General features: G+C 42.0%; 2 protein-coding genes across 2 annotated transcripts; one reads left to right on the top strand and one right to left on the bottom strand.

Moving 5' to 3' along the window:
• Window positions 1-27: 27 nt before the first annotated feature.
• On the top strand, window positions 28-18,337 carry cep104 (centrosomal protein 104). Its single transcript, XM_028410960.1, has 22 exons — window positions 28-111; window positions 848-974; window positions 1,214-1,387; window positions 1,474-1,612; window positions 2,554-2,616; window positions 4,383-4,459; window positions 4,736-4,904; window positions 6,320-6,478; window positions 6,585-6,806; window positions 7,444-7,662; window positions 7,888-8,055; window positions 8,665-8,838; window positions 9,743-9,919; window positions 12,032-12,232; window positions 12,715-12,810; window positions 13,016-13,103; window positions 13,312-13,384; window positions 13,681-13,789; window positions 13,892-14,030; window positions 15,145-15,212; window positions 16,297-16,384; window positions 17,238-18,337. The coding sequence occupies exons 2-22, from the start codon at window positions 862-864 to the stop codon at window positions 17,369-17,371; spliced, it is 2,850 nt and encodes a 949-aa protein (XP_028266761.1). The 5' UTR covers window positions 28-111; window positions 848-861; the 3' UTR covers window positions 17,372-18,337.
• Window positions 18,338-18,479: 142 nt separating this feature from the next.
• Window positions 18,480-20,319, bottom strand: b3gnt7l (UDP-GlcNAc:betaGal beta-1,3-N-acetylglucosaminyltransferase 7, like). Its single transcript, XM_028410154.1, has one exon. The coding sequence runs from the start codon at window positions 20,172-20,174 to the stop codon at window positions 18,876-18,878; it is 1,299 nt and encodes a 432-aa protein (XP_028265955.1). The 5' UTR covers window positions 20,175-20,319; the 3' UTR covers window positions 18,480-18,875.
• Between the last annotated feature and the right edge of the window lie 492 nt (window positions 20,320-20,811).

Here is a 20,811-nt window from a genome sequence, read left to right as displayed (position 1 = left end):
TGGGACTGACGTAGCATGGTGCGACTACGCATGTTCGCAATGGTTGTTGTCAGCGGTGGTTATGGAGATGAAATGGGACGACGAACTGTCATCAGTACCGTAAAATTCGTGGTAAGAATTATTTTAAATACATTCTAAAAACATATTTAATTCAAGTCTTTTTAAAATGTAAAGATGAACATTAAGAGATTAAGAGAGAAGTGTCAGGACATTTACGGGGCTGTCGTCGCTAGAAAACAGAAAATGTTGGCTGTACTGAGTTCACGCTTAGCTTATTTCCTTCCGCCCCACTTAAACACACATTTAGAAATAAAGGTCTTCTGTTCACCTCTTGGAAGGTGTTTACACAGGATATATTATGCTCTATGAGGAGAGCAGACGCCAAACTATGCAGAAAAAGGGTTGATACTGGTGAATTTACAGTTCTCTTGAAAACTAGTAAAACCCTCATCAGCAAATCTCTAAGCTCCTTTCAGTCAACATACTTGTGGCTGAAAGGAGCATGTACGTGCTTTCACATCACCCGCAGTCTGTTTGCTTTAGTGTTATTGTACTTATTAAAATGTAGTACCTCCTGTGTATTTGTTGACTAGTTAGCTAAACATCATTCTATTACAGTAATATTTTTTTGCATTTTTCAGGTAGTAATAATAATTATGTCAATCAATAATCAATAATTATGTAGCCGATTTGAAAACCGGTACCAAAGTGCTTTCATATTTCAAAGCAAAAGCTTGCAGCCAAACTCAAGAGATGCCAGGATTAGAGTAATGTACCAATGTATGTTAAAGCAAGTAAGACAATAAATATTAGATGTAACAAAAATGTCTTGTTGGTTTTGTGTTAGTGTCCATCAGAGGGATGCCCAGGAAGCTAGGATTCATCGTGGTCAGCTCTTCCAGTCATGAGGATAACTTCAATGCTAAGGAGCTCATGGTCCATGCACCCACAGTAAGCGGGTGGAGAACCAGCAGGTGCATAACATATTTTCAACAGCAGATTTATAATTTTAATAACTACATAGGTACACATCTGATAGTGTTAGTGAAGGTTTATGATTTAAAAAAAATCATTTGTAGTGAAATTCAAAATCATTCAGTCGTTTTGCCCTTTCTGAGATTAATAGCACTATACTGCAAGTTAAGTATATATACTTGATTCTTGTGTTTCCTCTACTCTTAATTTCCTCTTGTGTGAATAAAATATTCTGCAGGCTGTGCTCCTATCCTCAGCACATCACCCTGCAGCTGGTGGAAAGAAGCAGGGTTAGGAAGCTGCAGCTTCTGGCTCACCAGTACCTGATCCCATCTAAGGTTGAGTTCTATATCGGAGACAGTCTCCCCAAAGAAGGCAGCCCGGGGTTCCCTGGGCAGCTTCGCAGACTTGGGTGAGGCTCCAAATTAGGCTTAGATGTGTTTTTTTATACATCTCATGGTGTCTTTACAGTATAATTTAAGGGGCATTACTGTGCAGGTATGTGTCTTTGTCGGACAATGAGAAGACAGGTTTTAAAGCTCGGGAGCTGAAGTCGGTCCATGTTGATGCCGTTGGAACATATCTGAGGGTGACCTTCCATGAGAACCATGTCAACCGTTACAATCACTACAACCAGGTACTGAGATTGTAACACCAAGATCACAATGTCACTGTCTCCTCTCCAAGCACACCTGGCGTTAACATGTGTCTTATATGATGTGATCACACAAAGACAGCTCTGTGCCTGGGACACACGTAAGACACATGGACATGTGACTCGACAGCTGATTACAGTTAAACTATGCCTGACATGGAGAATTGATCAGGATCTAACTGCAAATTCTTCTATTCAGACCCATCCAATAAAGGCACATGATTTAGTGTTTAATACTACCCCTCCTTAAGTTTATAGCAAATGGTTGTCACCTGACATCCATGTTAATGCCAGCCTTTAAGGGCTAATTAGGTTCAAGAAATATACTGCTCATAAAAAATCAAGGGAACACTTAAATTACTGATACGGATGTATAAAGCAAAAAATCTTTACTGTTGTCTGTAAATGTCTTTAAAATGGTCGATGGAAACCAACATCATCAAACCACCGAAGGATAGATTCTCTATCACACTGGGAAAAAAAGTTTTAAAAATATATCAATAAATAAAATCCCAAGCTGGTCCAACTTGCATAAATTTTATCATGGCAGGTCATGATATGGCTCATTAGTGTGTATGGCTCCTGCCTGTATATACACACATATAAATATGTTTCTGTTGAGGAAGGAAGGGCCACCAAATGCTTAAAGCATTCCTTTTGGTGGCCCTTCCTTCCTCAACAGAAACATATTTATATGTTGTTTTGCACCTTGTTTTGCGCCTAAGCATGTGAAGTTTATGCACAAATCACTTGTGCTTCCTGAATTGGCACATTGATATCACTAACTGTGATAATTAAGTGTTCCCTTAAATTTTTTTAAGGTTGTATATTTCCCCTTATTAGCACCTGCTCTCACCCATGTACATTACATTAATTTCTTTGATTTTATTCTCACCATCACCATCATCTGTTTATGATTTCAGGTTGCTTTGGTTGCCATTAATGTTCTGGGAGATTCTTTGGATGGCAATGCTTTTAACACAATAGTAAGTGAGCACTCTTCTCACTCGTCAACCTGTGGCTGAATTTCCATGTTCACAGCAGCAGGTGGTGATGTTGTGCTGTATTGATCTTCCATCAGTCGCTCAGAAAAGGGCTGATTGATGTTTCATTAGACGTGCATTGAAACCACAGTGACAATGGGGTGTGTTAAAGTATTCATTTCATGTTGTTTATAACACATCCTCCATAAAATCACCATCTAAACTTGTGTGATTTCTCTGTCATGGTAATGATGACTGACACAAGATGTTAATTAGATTTACCTGTAGGATTGTGGAAGATATTAGATGATGTTGTATGTCATAGTCGCACAGTGAAGATATGGATATACACAGTGAGCGTGTCTATATATGCACACGTGTTAACTGAATGGTGTGTGTGTGTATATATGTGTCAGGCATGTAGTAATGAGACACAAAGGGAGGGTGGTATGTAATCAAACAGGAGGCCTTTTAGTTAGTCGGTGTAATCAGATAGTCCTGCAGATAGACAGCTCCTGGAAGAGCGAGAGCACCTTAAAATACAAACACACGCACACACTCAGACGTGGACACACACTCGCACAGATTCCAGTGAACAGGCTGTGCATTGTTGGTCCACTAATCCGTCTCTGAGCACCTCCATCACTGCAGTGATCTCGCCTGGAGGGTCGGCGAGATCTTGTTCTCCTGTATCTGCTCTGTGGGTGGAAGCTTTGTTTGTCCTGTGGAGGAGGAAACTGTGCTGTGAAGATGGAGAGAAGGCTTAATGATTTCCTGCTTTGAAGGGCTGGTTTACTCAAATTATGAAAAGGAAAATGTATACCATACAATAACATGCAAATGATAACGCCTATGCGATTTCTCGGAAACGCGTTTGCACTGACGCCTTATCAATTTTTTTTCCTCTCTCTCTCTGTTACATTTAAAAAGTGGGTGTTTACTAAGATAATGTTCCTCTTGATTATTCACACTGTCTGTGATTCAGTGCAAGGCCCGAGGAACCAAAGAAACAACTACATACATTGTTTCTTACAGTGCAGACGTATTTGCCTTCAGTTTCATGTTGCATTTGGACAACATATACAGTTTATTTCTGTGTTTTTGGGTGAACTTCTCCTTTAAGAAGTAGATAAAAGGAGTGTAATTGTTGGTATGTGTTTCTGGAAAAAGCAAAATGACAGTGTGGTGAGAATTGTTCTTCTTCCTCCTCATTAACAGGAAGTGGTTCTCTGAAGTTTGTCCTTCATTGTCTTTGTGGTTTGTAGTGCTGATGGGTACAGATAAATGACTTTTACGCATAATGAATGACATTCTAAGTAATAGCAGTGTTATTTAGCCATGAGGGGCTTGATTACAGCTTGTGGCTGTCATTATTTGACTCCAGGCATTTTATTGTTGTTTAAATTTTTTATTTATCTTCATTTCTGTTACTATTATTACTATTACTACATTATTACAGGTGCCGGTACTAATATCCACCCACTCACACACACCAGATATCTTCCATTAACTCACATTTCCTTCTTTATTGTCTTTATCTTTTTGATTTGTACAAAAGTAAACAAGTCATTCTGCACTTTTGACTTAGTAAGTAGTCATAGGGTGTACCTCAACCCTCAGGAGAAGGTACAGCAGAAGATAATAGGTCACCTTCTAGCTATGGGGATTATGAAACAATAGTCAGACCTTCCTGAGCAGAGTAATAGAGTATAAAAAATGAGTATATATGCACGTGTGTGTGATTTGTTTATCTGTTTTTTTACCCCCAGCCAAGCAGAGAGCAGCTGATCGAACACTACCTCAACAGTACCCAGCTGGAAGCCGCCTTGGACACGACCTTCATGGGGTGAGGCGAGGCCATTGAACGCTGGTTTCTTTGTCTTGTGACAATAACACTGGTCAACAAAGCCATTTTGTCTGGAAGCCAACCAATAAGACGATGCAGGTGGCAAAGGGAAAAAACACATTTCGAAATATTTAAAAAACAAAAAGATATATCAACCCCCAACGGATGTTTCACCTCAGGATGTCACTTCATGTTGGGGGGAATTGCACAATACCCTGCTCATTTCTTACTGACATTATCTTAAATTCATATATAATCTTTCAATTTTTTTCACAGAAAATGCGAGTCAATCTCTCCCTTGGACGACTTGGCCTTCGATATGTACCAGGATCCTGAAGTCGCCCACATCATTCGTCACCTGGACCAGAAGAAGCAGGACATGGTTCGGCAGGAGGAGTATGAGCAGGCCAAGAATTTGAAGCAGGCCATCGCTGACCTGCAGAAGGTAGCTGCTGGCAGACACACAAGCAGCTTCAGTATTTGGCTGCGACAGTTGCACTGTAGTGTCAATGGGGTTTTGAGAATACGTCTTTGTTATTGAACAAACAAGCAGTACGTGAGCACACAGGCACACAGATGCTCATGCAAATACATGATAAATACTTCCAGGTTACTGGGATGTTATGTTTTAGCAAAGATTCCAGGGAACAGCAAAATCTATTTTCCTGTACTTAGAAAAAACTGCTACTTGTAATATTTTGAACCTTTTCGTATAGGTATCCAGTGTCATTTCACCACTTTTTGTAACAGTAGTTGTTAAACATTGTTCAGATTCCTGTCACCGACCTCTTTTGTGTGCTGCGTTACCATGCAGACCATGAATTCTTAATAAGCCTGACAGCTGCAGTAAGGATACTTGGGTACTGTCTCTCTACCTTCCACCACAAGCCTCTCTCTGTAACTAGATAACACATATACACAGGCACATACTAGCACCTTGTTAGCATGGCATATTAGCATGATGGACAAAGCAGTTGCCAAGGTAGTCATGCTGAAAATCCCTTGTCCTCGCACCCTCTGGATGTCAAAGGACATTTTATAGTGTTACGTGATATCTGAAAAATACATGACATGGCTGTAGGCTGTGGAATATTCCAAGGCACTGCTTTTGAGACTGTGACTTAATTCATCTAAATGGTATTTCCTCACTGTGAAATGACGTGTCTGACTTACTGGAAGGAGTTGTCAGTCGTCCATCTTGTAAATCTTAATGATTTACCATGCTGCACCAGGGCTGTACTGTTGTGCCAGGCAGAACTACCCAGCCCTATCCAAGTTAATCCTCAACCTAACTTGACTAATGGTATAAATCTATTATCATTTCTTCAACCGTAATAATAACCTTCTTACTAAAGCAATTGTTGAATTTTGGTGACGTCATCACAGTCTAGCCAAAGGCAAAAAATGGGACTATTGAGAGGAGTTATAAAGCTTCTGATGATTTATGTCATTTCAGACAAAGAACACTGTCGTCTAGTTCTTTATTCGAGTCATAAAAATTTGTGTATCTTTTGCATCGACAATAAAAAACTATGCATGAAGCTTCTGTGATGTCATCCACGTTACGCTGTTGGCAGTGTCACACAAAAAGGGAATTTAGAGCATGGCCACAAAGACTCACTTTTGGAGCCAGCCCCCCACTGGCAGTGGGGTGAACTGCAATTAATTTCTGCATTGGCTTCATGTCTGATCCCCTTAGTTTGCCACTTAATCTCACTGGATAGCTAATTAACAATTAACCTGTTGTATTTCGTATCAGACTGAAGAGAAAAAAGCCAAAAAAGTGGTCACTTTTCAAAAACTGCTCAAAAACTGCTCTCCTGTGCATCCTCTCATAATATCAGTTCTGTGCTCTTCCAGGTGGGGGAGCGTTTGGCTCGATATGAAATGGAGAAGCGAAGCGCCATCGAAAGGGAAGATTATGACCTTGCCAAGAAGAAGAAGGAGGTGATGGAGGAGTACAGGAAGAGTGTTTACCAGCAGCTCCAAGTCCACAACCTGTTACCTGACACATCAACGGTCAGTCATCAGTCTTCAGCTGTATAATTACACGTGTGTGTGTGGGATTTTTTTAAATTATTAGTTACAAGCAAATTACTAACTTTATTTTTCTGTATCTATCTAGATCATGAAATCTGCAGAACCATCTGTAGCTCAGCATCCTCCCTCTGCTTTGCCTTCTCCACCTCATTGCTCCGTCCCCTCCAAGCCTCTTGTATCCAAAAAGACGTTCATCAAGGGGAAAAAGACTCATCATAACCAACAGTCAGCTGAAAAACCTGTTGCACCCAAACCTAGCAGCCAACCTAACACACCTTGCACCCCTGCTGCTGTACCTAAGATTGATGTGAGCATCACTCATTACCACATTTTTATACTGCTCTGACACCAGTACACACATGCCTAGTATTTGGTGGATAAGAACTTTATGAATGGTTTATGTAAAAAAACAAAAATAGTGTAGCTCTCTGAAACACTCTGGGAACATGTCCCCTATCTAAACCTCCATAGTGTTGGAAGCACACCCTGAGACTATGACCAACAGGGGCTTTTGTGCTTTACTCACCACCTACTACAGGTTTAGGTTTCACTATTTAATTAAAGGCGTGCAACAGTTGGCTGACTCTTGCGGCTGCCAGCCTGGCCTCAAGGCAGGGCTTTGAGCCTTGTACCAGGCAGTGGAGTGCCAATTGGCCCAGAGGCTCTGGACACAGTACTCGCTGGCTGGAACTTTAGTCTGTGTAGAGGGGGTTAAACGTTCATTGTCATCCTGATGCTGAATGATCAATCCACTGAGTGTTAGAATGTTAGTGAAAAAAGGTTTTTTAAAAAATTAAAAATCACTTTTTACTTTTTACTTACAGAGACCTCCAGAAAATGTACATTTTGTATAGTTAAACTTATATTTAAAGTTGTGTTTTTTGTGTAATTCTGTTGAAACAAACTTCAAATGTCAACTTTTGTTTTTCACCCTCTGATAACAGGTTACCGGTGTGCCTTATGACGAGAGGCCGCTGCCAACCCTTCAGAGGAAAGATCAGCCAGTGGAGTCCATAAAGTGTCCACCAGAGGAACACTCCCCCAAATCAGACACGCAAAGGACCCCACACAGCCCTGAGCCCAGGAGCGGAGAGCCGGAAACTCTGACAGAAAAGGCCCAGAGAGAGGCGGGCCTTCCAATTGAGGTCTATGGAGAAAGCCTGGTAAGAACACATGAGTTGTGGAACATGGCCAGTGTGTCACTGACTCCTGGCTTTTTGTTTCTACAATAAAAAAAACATGTGCCTCTGAAGCATATGGTCGGAACATTCAGGACTGCCACATTTTTTTCCTCCATATTGACATGACAGGTTGCTGCAGATTTATCAGTAATGAAGTCATTCAATCAATCTCCTGGCTCATCTTTCGCTCTTCATTCTTTTTTCCAGGTGGCCCGTGCATATTCTAAAACCTGGAGCTACAGAGAGGATGCTCTGCTGGCTGTGCAAACGAAGCTACTGGAGGTATCGCCCTCCACCCCCAAGGAGGAGCTGAGAAACATGATACGTGCTGCTGTCTTCTTGGTCAAGAAGGCTCTCCTGGATAAAGTCACAGCTGTGAGTCAAAAGAAAAATTGTACTGGTGTGAAAACCAGCCCAATTACACCACACTGGGCGTTTAGTGTGTCACTGTGTTGAAGTCATACTATATATATTTATCATGTTCTGCAAATTCCTATGTCGGACAGAACAAACATCCATGAACACACACACACACTCACATGCGCAGCCATAACAATGCTTCCCCTGTGCCGCATGCTAACCCAGCTCTCTCTTCCAGAGCTGGCTTCTTCAAACAAACAGTTATGACAAGGATGGCCTTGTAATTCCCCCTCTGAAAGTTGCCTACAGCCTGTTTGGTAGTGCCGCAATAATTCTAGTGATTTATTCTTAGCCACGTTGATACACAGAATGCTCAAGATGTTAACCGGTTGGTTTGCTGCTACACTTCATGTTGTTAAACACACTCTTCACATGTATCCCAGAGTATAATCTACCTCAGTTTAGCACAAAATACCATTATAATATTCAACATCACTGATATCCACACTGCCTGCTTGTCTTAGCCTCTATGCTAATTATCATCACCTAGCTTTTTTATTTTTATTTTTTTTTTTTTTTTTTATGAAACGTCCTGAGCTGAACTTCAAATGGCTCTTGTGTTAGGTTTTCCATGCCTCACTGAAGTTGCTGCAGCTCCTGCTGAGCCAGCTGATCCCGGGCCTGGAGCTGGGCCGGTCCGAAGTGACGCACTGCTTGGAACAGACCTTTCCCAATCTGCTGGCCAGGACCGGAGACTCCCTCAACCGTCTTCGGACCACAGCTGTCGCTTTTACACAGGTATTGGAACACTGGGCTGAATTTGGCATTGGTCCTAGTGTCAGTTAGACCATAGATTTCTAGTGAACGTTTTGCTGTTTCTTGTCTTGCCTTTCTTTGTTCTATTGTTTGTTTGAGGTTGCCAGTTTGTAGAGCCTCCATGAGGAATCTCTCTGAGCACTGAACATTACATCACAGACCCACTGTCTGATTATTTAGATTTCTTTTCCACTGGCACTTTCTTGCATTCGCTAACTCAATTCCATAAACTACGTGATGCTGTGTAAAATGTAAAGGGTCAAAGGTCAACATGACTGTACTAACATTATGTTCTACGAAAAGACCTCACTGGCACTGCATGCTGGACTGTAGCCTAAGAGTGAGCTTCATGATTTGTAGGCAGCCCAGACGACCTCCTCGAAGCCTTTCATCCATGTTGGTTCATTATTAAGAGGTGGTGTTGTGTTTTTGTGCTTTCACATTAACTGTGGGCGTAGATGGAGAGCTGACGTAACCATGCATGGGTGTGTGTTGGTAAATTAAGGAGGATAGTCATTAGCTCAGTGGCTCATAGACATTACTATTCAGCCCGTCTGGATTCATTGTATCTGAATTTATTTGGACAAATCACACACTGTTTTTTTGCGGGTCTTATATCGCCAATGTACATTCCATTCACCTGATGAAGCTACAGTGGCAAACAACAGAGAGGGGACTTTCTGAGAGCCCTTCTTCCGTCTTTTAATTGCACACTCTCTGTCACGACTTGTCTTTTAGCCAGATGCTAGCGTTGAATGACAAATTACTGCGTGGCATCACACAGATGGAGTTTGTCAGAGGCTTACAGCACACATATTATTTAATTCTAAGGTGCAACGCATCGCATGGTTTCAACACTGTAACGTTTTTTCTGCCCTCTTCTTAGGAAATTGCTGTTTTGAAGGATGTCCGGGCCCTGCAGATAATCCCCGGCGAGCTGGTGAAGCCCTTCAAATCCAACTTCCCCTGTCGTCTGGCTCAGAGTCGGGCCGAGTTGATCGAGAAACTGGTCGCTGCGCTGGGTACAGAAAACTCTGGCTTCACACTGGAAAATGTCATGACGGTAAACAAAGAACATTCATCCATCCATGCTTTTTTGTATGGATTTTTTTGGGGAATATCAAAAGGGATCATTATTGGCTTGTGCTCACATCTATAACATGATTGGACATGTTCTGTTTAAGATGTATGCAGTATAAGTTTTTTGTTTGTTAGTTTGTAAGTATCTGTCTATTTGATTTTCCCTTACAATTGAGTAATTACAGTGTGCCTGTACTGGAAGGCAGCAGTCCCTCCCTGTCTTTCTGTAGCCTTTCAGTTCACAGGCTGTCAGCGAGCACCACTCAGCTCAGTCACGGTGTCACCAGTGGCACCCACTTAGAAACTGCGCTCCTTTGGTTTCCAGCAGTGACCTAATATCTACTTGCAAACTGTCCAAATGTTGGCCTGGCGGGTCAGACTAACAAGCTGTCCTCCTGTCCTCCCTTCTCTCTAGTTTACAACCACTCCTCCCTCCCATCCACCCCCCCCCCCCTACATTTAGCCCTCCTCCTGACTCTGCTCGGCTTTTATCAGTGAGAGCAAATTGTTAGGTTTGTCCTTCGAGTTTCTCCGCCTCCCGCAGACCAAGCCACACAGGTGGCACTGTGTGGACTGCGTTTGCGTGTTTAGGCGTGCTTGCTCACCGCCCTGACCCCTTTGTGTCAGCTGCCTCACGTGTTTGCTTGGGAAACATTTTCGGTGTGGATTGAGATGTGACAGGAAGGGCTGCGCTCCACAGCTACCTTCTCTGCTGAGTGGAGTGTAAGCCCATCTTTGACATGACCGTTAATCATAATGATAATATTCCGTGTAAAACTTGCAAAAGCATTCACCAGCCAATGGCTTTTTATTTATTTTGTTACATTACAACCTGTAATGTGTATACAATGGAACATCAGTCTTAGATTTCATAATCTTCTTCCATTGTGAAAACAACCTCAATCCCACTTAAAATCTGCCAGCATCATGCTAAAAAACACTCCATAAAATTGAATATGTTCAGTCGGCCTCTATATTACACTCTGACTCCTCAGATTCGCTAGACTCTTTGGGTTTCACTCACCCTTCTCACACATCTACTGTTAGGTTTAAACATTTTTCCTTTTCCCCTTCACTGTTACCTGGGTGATCTGCTCTAAGGCGGGAGTCGTGGTGAAAAAAAAAAAAAGAGGGTGATTGAATTTCCTGTAATTAAAATGAGAATTGGTCGTCAGAGACAACGGAGAATAATGGCAGGCTGTCCCTGAGCTTTGCTGAGCGAGGGATGGGTGGCCTTTGCACAGTTTACTTGTGGACGGTAATGCTCTCAGCGGCTGGATTGCCTTTGTGCTGTCTCTTTGTTTACAGAGATTATGTTGGATAATGGGCTTCTTTTTACGTCATGATATGTACCCTTTTAAAAAAAAAAGACTTCACCTAACAATGTTCCTGCTTTGCACATGAACCTAAACTGCAAATATTGGTTCATGAAACTTTGACATTTGTAAACAAAAAACGACCCTCTTTGCAAACTCTTGGCTTCACAATTCGCAATTGCTGATAACGATACGTGTATATTCACATTTTTAAAAATATTTTCTAATTGCAAATAACATCAAAGCTTTCCTGTAGTGAAATTGTGTAATTAAACTTTAATAACTTAGTAACTATGCTAACAGTTTCCACTACTAAACCTCCTTTTTGCAGTTTTCCAATATCGCCATCTTTTTGGCTGATTGTCAATATTTCAGATACCTGCCAATAACAATGTCCTGCTAATGTTGTGCATCTCTTAAGAAACACACTGAGTACATGTGTTTAGACATAACGATTGTATTTTAATAGAGGTAGAACAAGTAAATTAAAGTTTTTCCATTAAACTTTAATACTGAATACATTTAAGGGGCAAGTTGTGTCCATTTCTGTTGTTCTATGCTTCACATACAGATCTGAAAGTCCTTTAAATAACTGCAAATTATATAGTGGGAATATTGTACTTCATCCTTATTGTTGGAGACCCTGATGGACACTACATGATGGACGTTTACCATCATCCATGGAATGGACACAGATTGTTGTGTCTATGCTCCATAAATGTGTGTATAGCTGTAATGATGTCATTCATGTTCATAGAAATCTCGCTCTCTCTTGTCAGTTCTGCACAGCAGCTTTGGAGCACAGTTCGTTACCGGTCCGAGAACTAGCAGTGCGTATCATCTTGTCCATGTACCAGCAGCGCAGGAGTGCCGTCCTCCGCTACCTTCCCTCCAATGACACTGCAGAACGGAAGAACTTCCTCTACAGGACCCTCTTTGACGGCTTCGCTAAGATTGACGGAAAACTGGTGGAAATGCAGGCAAGATTTCAACACTTTATATTTGAAGAGAGAATATAAGGAATAACGATCAGGTTTGTAGTGACAGTGTGTCAGTCCTTTGAGCTGGGGCTGGCGTGTTCACAGCGTGGTTGTCATCATGCACTGATTGTCATCAGAGAGATAACTGATAATAAGCTGAAGCTTGCTGCCTTTTTATTTTCAAGCTGGCTGTAAGACAAAACAGGAAATGGCATTTAGTTACCACAGTCAGATATGCATACCAACATATGTGCTGTTTATATCTTTTAAGATTATGCTATGCACTGTCACATCATCACCAGTTTTATTATGACAAATGTTTCACTTTGTTTTCCAAATTCATAATCGCAGTGTGCCCAGTATGTAGCATAAAAAAGTGAGGATAGTATGAAATCAGATACTGTTAAAATGTAAATGACAAGGGACATAATGGAAACATGACTCTGACAAATAGGCTAATGTGTCCCTTTTTTTTAATGCAGACTCTGAAAAAGGGTGGAGGCCAGCAGGTCGGGCAGAAAGAAAAGGAGGAGATCCACTCCCTGCAAGAGCAGCTGGCTGCCCTGAAAGAGATCACAGTAGGTGGAGCTGTCATCAGGCTTCAATTACATCACCTCTCCTAGCATTTGCTCATTCCATTTTACAACTCCACACAGACTTTGTAAAAAAAAAAAAAAAAACGTCACTCTACAGGTGGTCACACACTCATTTCTCAAGCTGTTTTTGAGACTTTCTGACATCTTTTCTTTTGTTGTTGTCGTCGTTGTCTTTCTGCTTGTGAAGGAGAGAGGAAACGAAAGCACCAAAGGACAAACAGCCAAAAAAGAATCTCACAAAGTTGAGAAAGAGTCTCACAAAGCTGCCAAAGCAAGTATGTACAAGCAACGATGACAATAAAACACACGTTATTTGGGACATTGTTTTTTTTTTTTTTTACGAGAAAAATGTGATGACGGTGTCCTCATCAGCTTTATATGTTCCGTCTTTTGATTTTACTAGCTTTGCTTAAAAACTTGAGTTCATTTAAATGTGCTTGATCTGATCTGTTAAGTAACCAGTCGTTTCTTGATCATTTCCAGCTGTCACAAAAGGGACTCAGAACAAGATGACAGAGAATGTCAATGTCCAACAGTCTAGCAGCTATTTGGATAAGTAAGTGACTCAACACCCAATATAGACCACTGCCTAATAGTGTTAATATTCTGAAGGGATTCATTTTAGCTTCATTTTACACCAAAGTTGCTGAGACGTGAAAGAACAGAAAGTTCGTAACAACTTCCATCTTTTGTTTCTGGCAAATATTTCAATCCCACCTTATCTCTCTACATCAATTTAAGCCATGATGAACATTGCCATCAAAGTGACCTGAAATGGGCTTTAGTGTATTCTTGTAGAAATGTATAATTTTTATGTTCCAGCTTTGATCTGACCTCCGCTTTCTCCTTTAGCTTGTGTTTATTCTGCGGTAAAAAAGACGAGTCGTTTACAGAAGACGGACTGGACCTCCACTACTGGAAGCACTGTCCAATGCTGCGACGCTGCGACGAATGTAGACAGGTACGGCGTCACATTTCTAACATCAACATCTTTATGTAACTTTCGATTTCTGCTTGTTTTTACGAACACAGCCCACAGACAGCTTTTGCGCTCTGTTCACAGGTGGTCGAGATAGCCTGCCTCACGGAGCACCTGCTGGCCGAGTGCGAAAACAGGTCCAAGTTCAGCCAGTGCCCACGCTGCTCGGAAGCTGTACCCACCGAGGATCTGAGCGGCCATATTCAGAAAGCTGCCTGCAACCGTAAGTCGTCGCCTCTCATTCTTTTAATGGGATGTTTGCAGTTTAATGTTTTGGCTTAAACATTAGCAAATCATTCTTTTCTCAGAAGGAAGCAGCAATCATCAAACAGGTAGTTAGATATTAAACAAATTCCCTTCTTTGACAGTGCTCACTGCTCTAGCAACCTCCTTATCATTCTGATACAATCATCACACTGATACTCACAGTTTAGCAAGATATTGACATAACAAATGCCTCTTAACTGTATTAGAAGGAAGCAGCAGTCATCAAACAGGTAGTTAGATATTAAACATATTCCCTTCTTTGACAGTGCTCACTGCTCTAACAACCTCCTTATTCTGATACAACCATCACATATAGTTTACTGGTAACCGGTCATGGATCACATAAAGTAAATGATTATCTGATCACATCTGGGAAGCTTCACACATGAAAGAATCTGCTATTATCCGGCTCCTTCCTGTAACATTGTGTTTTATCTTTTTCGCTGACTTTCCAATCATCCCTCATAGCTGTCTTTGAACTCAGCTCACCATTTCCCACAGCTCCTCAGCTCAGAGGCCCCACCAGGCAAACACAGTTATTCATCCTCACAACTTGACACGGCATAAAATTAGGGATAATAATAATAATATCATCAGCATGACATTGTTATGAGCAGGTATTGGGCTTAAGAATGAAAAATGACACCCCAGTGGACATTAAAAAAGTCATCATTACATTGGTGTTTAAGGGATAAATGTGTGTCTGCGGTGGAGAGGTTGTTAGCATCAGAAGCCCCCCCCCTCAAAAAAAAAAAATAAATAAAAATCTTGATATACTACTATCCTGATACCAGTGCTGAAAAGTGCTGACATGCTTAAATATTCTACACCCACACCTCTTTCACCAGCCATATGTTCCATAAATAATTAACACTAGTCAGTAAATTTAAAGTCTCTCTTTCCTTTGTGGTTTTTGGGTAATTATATTTTTAAGGTTTGTATTTATTATTCCGACGCTCTAATGCGCGCTGAGACTGTTCCTCTTTATTGCTTTACTCCTCTGGAGTTTCAGAAACCCTTTTCTGCAATTGCATAATGGGCAGTTTGACGGTGTTGTGTTTCTTTTTCAGCCCCCATGTCGGGTAAAGGCTCCAACCACTGCCCTTTGTGTCACCACAACTTCATGCCTGGAGAGGAGGTGAGACTCTGTACATGCTAAGATAAAGATAAAATACTGATGTATAACAAAAAGTTTTAGTTTTATTTAAAAAAGGGGGCTTTTTTTATCTCTCCGACATCCACACAGAAACTAATATGAGGGCCAAACAGGTGTTGAGGTAAAACACAGCTATTGTTGGTCTTTAGGGACTTCAAAGCAGGTGAAGTCTTTGTTCTTAATGGCTACATCATTTGTCTCAGGATGAAAAAAACACCATCACATTCTTTACATACCTGTGTGTTAGGGGAGAAGAAAGGATTCTGATCAGCTGCTCACTGAGAAACTGAGATTCTATTTTTTATTTTAAAATATATATTTTTTTATTTCCAGCTGTAGCTTCCTGCTAAGGATGTTCACTGCTGTTAATGTTGCATCTAAAGCAGGAAAAACTTCTCATCAGCATCAAAAAAAAAGTTTTTAGCACAGTAAAATATTTACATTTTAACACACCATCTCTAATCCTCACTGTCTGAGGATATTAAACATGGATATGCAGTGTGAAGCATTCAGCCTCACAGAGAGATTTAACCGCAGTGTCTCCTTTCATTTTTCTTCCCTTCTGTCTTTGTGGAGCTTAATGAATCTTTCAAGGAGCCATTCTTCTCCTGCTGGAATCAGCCTTATGGCACATGTCCTGGCTGTGCACGTCCCAGTGGGCAGTGTCAGAGAGACCGGTGTAAACGTGTTGTGAACATGAAGTTAAACCAGCTTGTAGAGAGAGAACGCAGCTAAGCAGTATGCTATATTATTGCTACTACACTTCCTGTCTTTGCACAGTTAGACATGTAACACATCAGTGCTCTCATTAGAAATCTGATTCACTACATGCAGCTTCTCACCTCACAAATATACTGAAAAAAAAATCTAACACTCACAGAAAGCTGCCCCCCTCTCTCTCTCTGCCAGAGCTCAGAGTCTCAACCCAAATGAAAGACAGCAGTGTTTTAATTGAAGGGAGGGCACATACGTTCAGGGGGGCCTTGACTTGGCCCACAGTCACCCGTTGGGGTTGTCCCAGTCCAGAAAGTGCCAACCTCACTGAGCTACTTTGTCCTTGTTTCAGGCCTGGAAGGCTCACCTCATGGGCAGGGAGGGCTGTAAACAAAACTCACGCAGGACTGCGGTTTCCCAGAGAACCCAGCCAGCACAAGGTAAAGCATTCATACACCCACCCGCTTACACCTTACCTCCCCAACGCTGCATGTGAGAGTTGCAGAGAGTGTGTTTGTTGGTAGAATGTTCTCGCTTCCTCCGCCGTAGTGTTTCTGCCACAGCACACAGAATGTAAAAAAACAGGTTTTATTTAGAAGGTCATGTAGTGGCTGATTGTGAAGAATCCTGTTTTTAGGGTTGATATTCTTTAAAAATCTGCTGTTAATGTGTTTACTCAGAACATATACTTCCGTTTTTTATGAAAGCAGTTACTCTCAATGTGTTTTCAGCAACAGCATGCACCATCCGACCAAAAGTAAATGGACACATTGCGCAACTTTAGCATACTGCCTTCTTCCTAATGCCTCTGTCTACTAGATCTGCAGCTGATGATTGATTGATTAATCAATACATTTATATTGTATGCTTACATTTTGTGGATGAACCAGAGGAAATGTCCTGACTAATGGACTAACAAATGCTTAATAGGCTGGACAGGGAACCAGAAAAATGGCAGCCAGCAGGCATGTACAGTATGGTGGCTGGGTGTCCATGTATTTACATTGATGCAAGATGATTGATATGTTTAGGGCAGGTCAGTGTAAGTGTAAGTGACTGTAAATAGTGGGTAATCATGCAAGTCAGTGACCTTACACACATAATCACTGGGTGCCCTTTGTTGGCCATGTCATCTGCTGACAACAGGAAACCTTCATGTTTATATTTCCATCACAGGTTATGCAGGCTGCTTTGTTTAGTGGAAAACTACATGAAGAGTTCCTTTACATCATATTCTTATACTGCTTTACTTTATAGATGTTATTTTGTGTGTCTATATATGTGTGCGTGCAGGCAGGGCTGCTGGTGGAGCCAAGCTGAAGCAGGCCTGGTCAGTCGGTGCCAGAGGCAGACCCGTGCCGAGCCGAGGCAGCCGGATCCCGTCACTGGCACCCTCAGCCAGAGGTCATACGGCAGGGAAGCGCTGAAAGCCCTGTCTTCTAGGTTTTGCATTCCAACACATAAGCACTTTGACTAAACACACAACAAGTTATGCAACGTATACATGCTGTGTGTTACACATATTTTACACAAACCTGATTCATCAGGTCATGTACAGACTAGCATAGTCTTATTAGGACATTGTATTATTGACCCTAATGACAGGAAGTCCACACAGAGCACATATTCTTATTGTAGATCTGATGCTTTCACAAGTGCTTGAGCCTACATGTCCCATAATGCAACCTTATAGGACACCGTCTGTGTAGAAAAGACTCTCAGCATGCTTAAAAATACCAATGTTCAATGCACACTTAGGCACAAACAGGATATTTGACTTCCTTTCTAGTTGTAAAAGCGGATGAGAAGTATTCTGTGGTCACGCAGCGTTGTATCACTGTCAATCTGTACGCTGGTGTGTGCATGTAGAGGAGCACTAACGAAAGGGAGCAATGACATCCAGGTTGGGTTACAAGCAGACTCTCCTCCTTCGGTGTCACCCCAACATACGATTCCTCAGTCCTGACTAGCTAAGTGGAGCTTAATTCACACTTATAAATAAACTACAGTAGCACTTTACCAAAGACATGATACTTAGTTACCTAATCTATGTCCCTGCTTTATGCCTCCTGACAATCCTGAGACAAAGTTAAGGCGGACAGAAACATTAATGGAGATGAATGTAGTATTCATGGTGTCATAAACACAATTGGATTAATCATCATATCATATCGGCTGGTCTCAATGTACACAGTGCAATGACAATGTTGATGGTAATATGTGAACAGATGCATCCTAACGATTCATATTCACAGAAATGATTGTTAACCGTTGCATTAGTGAAAAATAACTACTGTATTTGGTTTATATATCTTGTCTTTTGGGGTCATATTAGTCAGTATTTTCTGAATCTTAATTTAAATGGATGTTTTTTCTGTAGATGTATTTGCTAAATAAAGTGGTAAGAAGTCTTGTATTTCATGTATTTATCTGCAGACACTACAAAAAGTGGGGTTCAAGCATCAACATCAGTCAGCTGACAGTTTTATTTACAGTATCATACATGAATGTACAGAGCACAGCCTGTTTGTTTGTTTCTTTGGTTTGTTAGGCCTGCCTCTGTAAATCACACACGTTCATTTAAAAAATATAATGTAGAACAATATATTAACTTAAAAAAAAATCAAGATTTTTTTTTTAATTTTCAAAATAATCAGTGTACTGTGAAGGAAACTTCACAGGAATGTCTCGGATCACCTGGATGGAAAAGTCATAAACAATCAAAGTGATGGATTGTTTTGGATCATTTATAAATTGGCACCATGAATCTGGTTTGGTTTCACACTGTGTGCTAGTGGTTTACAGAGGACAACATCCAACCTGCTGTCTGTAAACTATCAGATTCTTTTTTGAAATGTGTAAAAGATCATTGGTAAGAAAAAAAGTCTCCTTTTTTAGTTCAGCTTTGGTAAAATGATGGACCTCTCTCAGTCATATGGATGTCTTACGCGCGCATATCAGGTCCTCGTTGTGCACCACGCTCCACATTTTGAGCAGCTCCTGCGCGCTCAGTTTGTGCACCACGATCAGGTTTTTATAAAAGCAGGGCTCGCTGTTCATGGGGCTCACCCTGCGTCTGGTGATGCCAAATGTCCGGAACCCCGGGTGTAGTTCCGGGGCCACGTTGAGCTTCTGCAGGCACATTCCCAAGAACACGTCGTCTATGGGGTACAGCTCCAAGTCCTCTGAGACCACAAAGAGCCTCCTGGCCAGTTGGGAGGACATCAGAAACCCGCCTCCCCCAACGTAGGGCGGGTACGGCTTGTCGTAGAGCTCTTTGGGGATGTAATACTTGCTCTGCCGGTTTCGTATCGGGATGGCCTTGGAGATGGTGTCCCCTACGAACAAGTCGGCTTCTTTGCGCTCTTCCACCTTAAAACCGATGAGCTCCAGCAGGTTGTGTGTGTTCACAAACACATCGTCGTCTCCTTTGAATATAAACTGCACGCCGGGGCAGTAGATGTTGAACCATTTGAGAAAGTTGACCTCTTTTAGGGTCAGGTTAAAAAAGGTGTCCATGAAGTCCCACTGCAGGATGTCCCCGTAGATCTGGTCCTCATATTCAATCAGTTTCTGTAGATTCTTGGTGTCTTTACCGGTGGTGGGGCTTCCTAACAGAAATAAAGTTCTGATTTTCTTTCCATCCACGGTGTGCTCTTTACCCCAGGTTTTACGCACCGCCTCCCGCCGGTCGTGCTGCTCAATAACGGATTTGACCACCATGAGGAGGTGCACGTCTCCATCCGCGCACTTCTCCGGGTGGTTGATTATCATGGGGAAATACCTGCAGTGTCTGTGCAGAACAAACTGGTGAAACCTTGGGTCCAAGCGCCGGAACCAGTCTTGGGTGCGCACCGACGCGTCCTCGCTACAGTTGAGAACCTGTGCGTCCCAGGTAGCCGATGTCCTGTTAGAGGCCCGTTGCGCATCCGCGCCTGGCACCGGAGCCTCTGAGCTCCCCAAACTAGATTTCGCCACTGCCTTCTTAAATGAAAAACACTCCGATCCGCACCAGCCCGCTCCCCTCATGTGTTTCACTCCAACCGCGTCTTTCTCCGACACTTTCAGCTTGTGGATCATAAGAAATGACGCAAAAACCAAAGACAGACTCAGCAGCGGCTTCAGCAAACCGACCCGCTTTCTCCGAAAACAGTGATCCATGGCTGTCAGCGCGGCGCCCAGGGACCCTTCATAGTGTTTCACAACTGTGCGTCCGAGTGTATAGAACATCAGCGCCGTCTCTCCTCATGTGGACACAGGAGGCTGCGTCCCTGACACTGAAGCAGCTCCGAGGCCCCCGTGGCCCCTTACGGCGCTCAACAGAGCCACACATACGATGCGAGGGTCGCAGCATGTCCCCGTGCTTCTTCTCAGTCTGTTGGCTCAACTCAAACTGGAGAGGACGCACCGTCTCACTCACTCACTCACCGCCACCTGGCCAAACATCTCCTCCCCCTGATCGTGCACAGTGAGACCAGCAGGTCTCCCCTACACCCACACACACACATCAGTGTCTACTTATCAGTGTGTGAATCTTTCTTTAACCATATAATGTAGAAATGATCAGGACAATTTCTGTAACTGTAAAACTTTAATAATCTCTAATAAGGGTTTGAATGAGAATAGGACAATAAAACACAAATATTAAAAAGAAATCTACAACCAACAGTAAAATTTAGACTTAATTCTTGTGCACACTTGGTATATTACAGTACATAGGAGACAATCTAGACATTTTCTGTATTACTGGGCTTATGGTAGCCTACATGGAAAATGTTCCAAGAATAGCTGTATAGCTGTGTATAGCTGATAAGAAACAGCACCAAAAAACACCGCGCAGATGGAAAATGATCACGTTTATACATAA

The sequence above is a fragment of the Parambassis ranga genome, chromosome 7, assembly GCF_900634625.1.
Source record: "Parambassis ranga chromosome 7, fParRan2.1, whole genome shotgun sequence".
Taxonomy (NCBI): Eukaryota; Metazoa; Chordata; class Actinopteri; family Ambassidae; genus Parambassis; species Parambassis ranga.
This window is presented reverse-complemented; position numbering and strand designations above follow the sequence as displayed.

Coding starts and splice junctions, on each gene's coding strand:
- cep104 (XM_028410960.1), top strand. CDS start 862: ATGCCCAGGAAGCTAGGATTCATCGTGGTCAGCTCTTCCAGTCATGAG. Junction 9,920..12,031: donor CACTGGAAAATGTCATGACG/GTAAACAAAGAA, acceptor CTCTCTTGTCAG/TTCTGCACAGCAGCTTTGGA. Junction 15,213..16,296: donor ACTTCATGCCTGGAGAGGAG/GTGAGACTCTGT, acceptor TCCTTGTTTCAG/GCCTGGAAGGCTCACCTCAT.
- b3gnt7l (XM_028410154.1), bottom strand. CDS start 20,174: ATGTTCTATACACTCGGACGCACAGTTGTGAAACACTATGAAGGGTCC.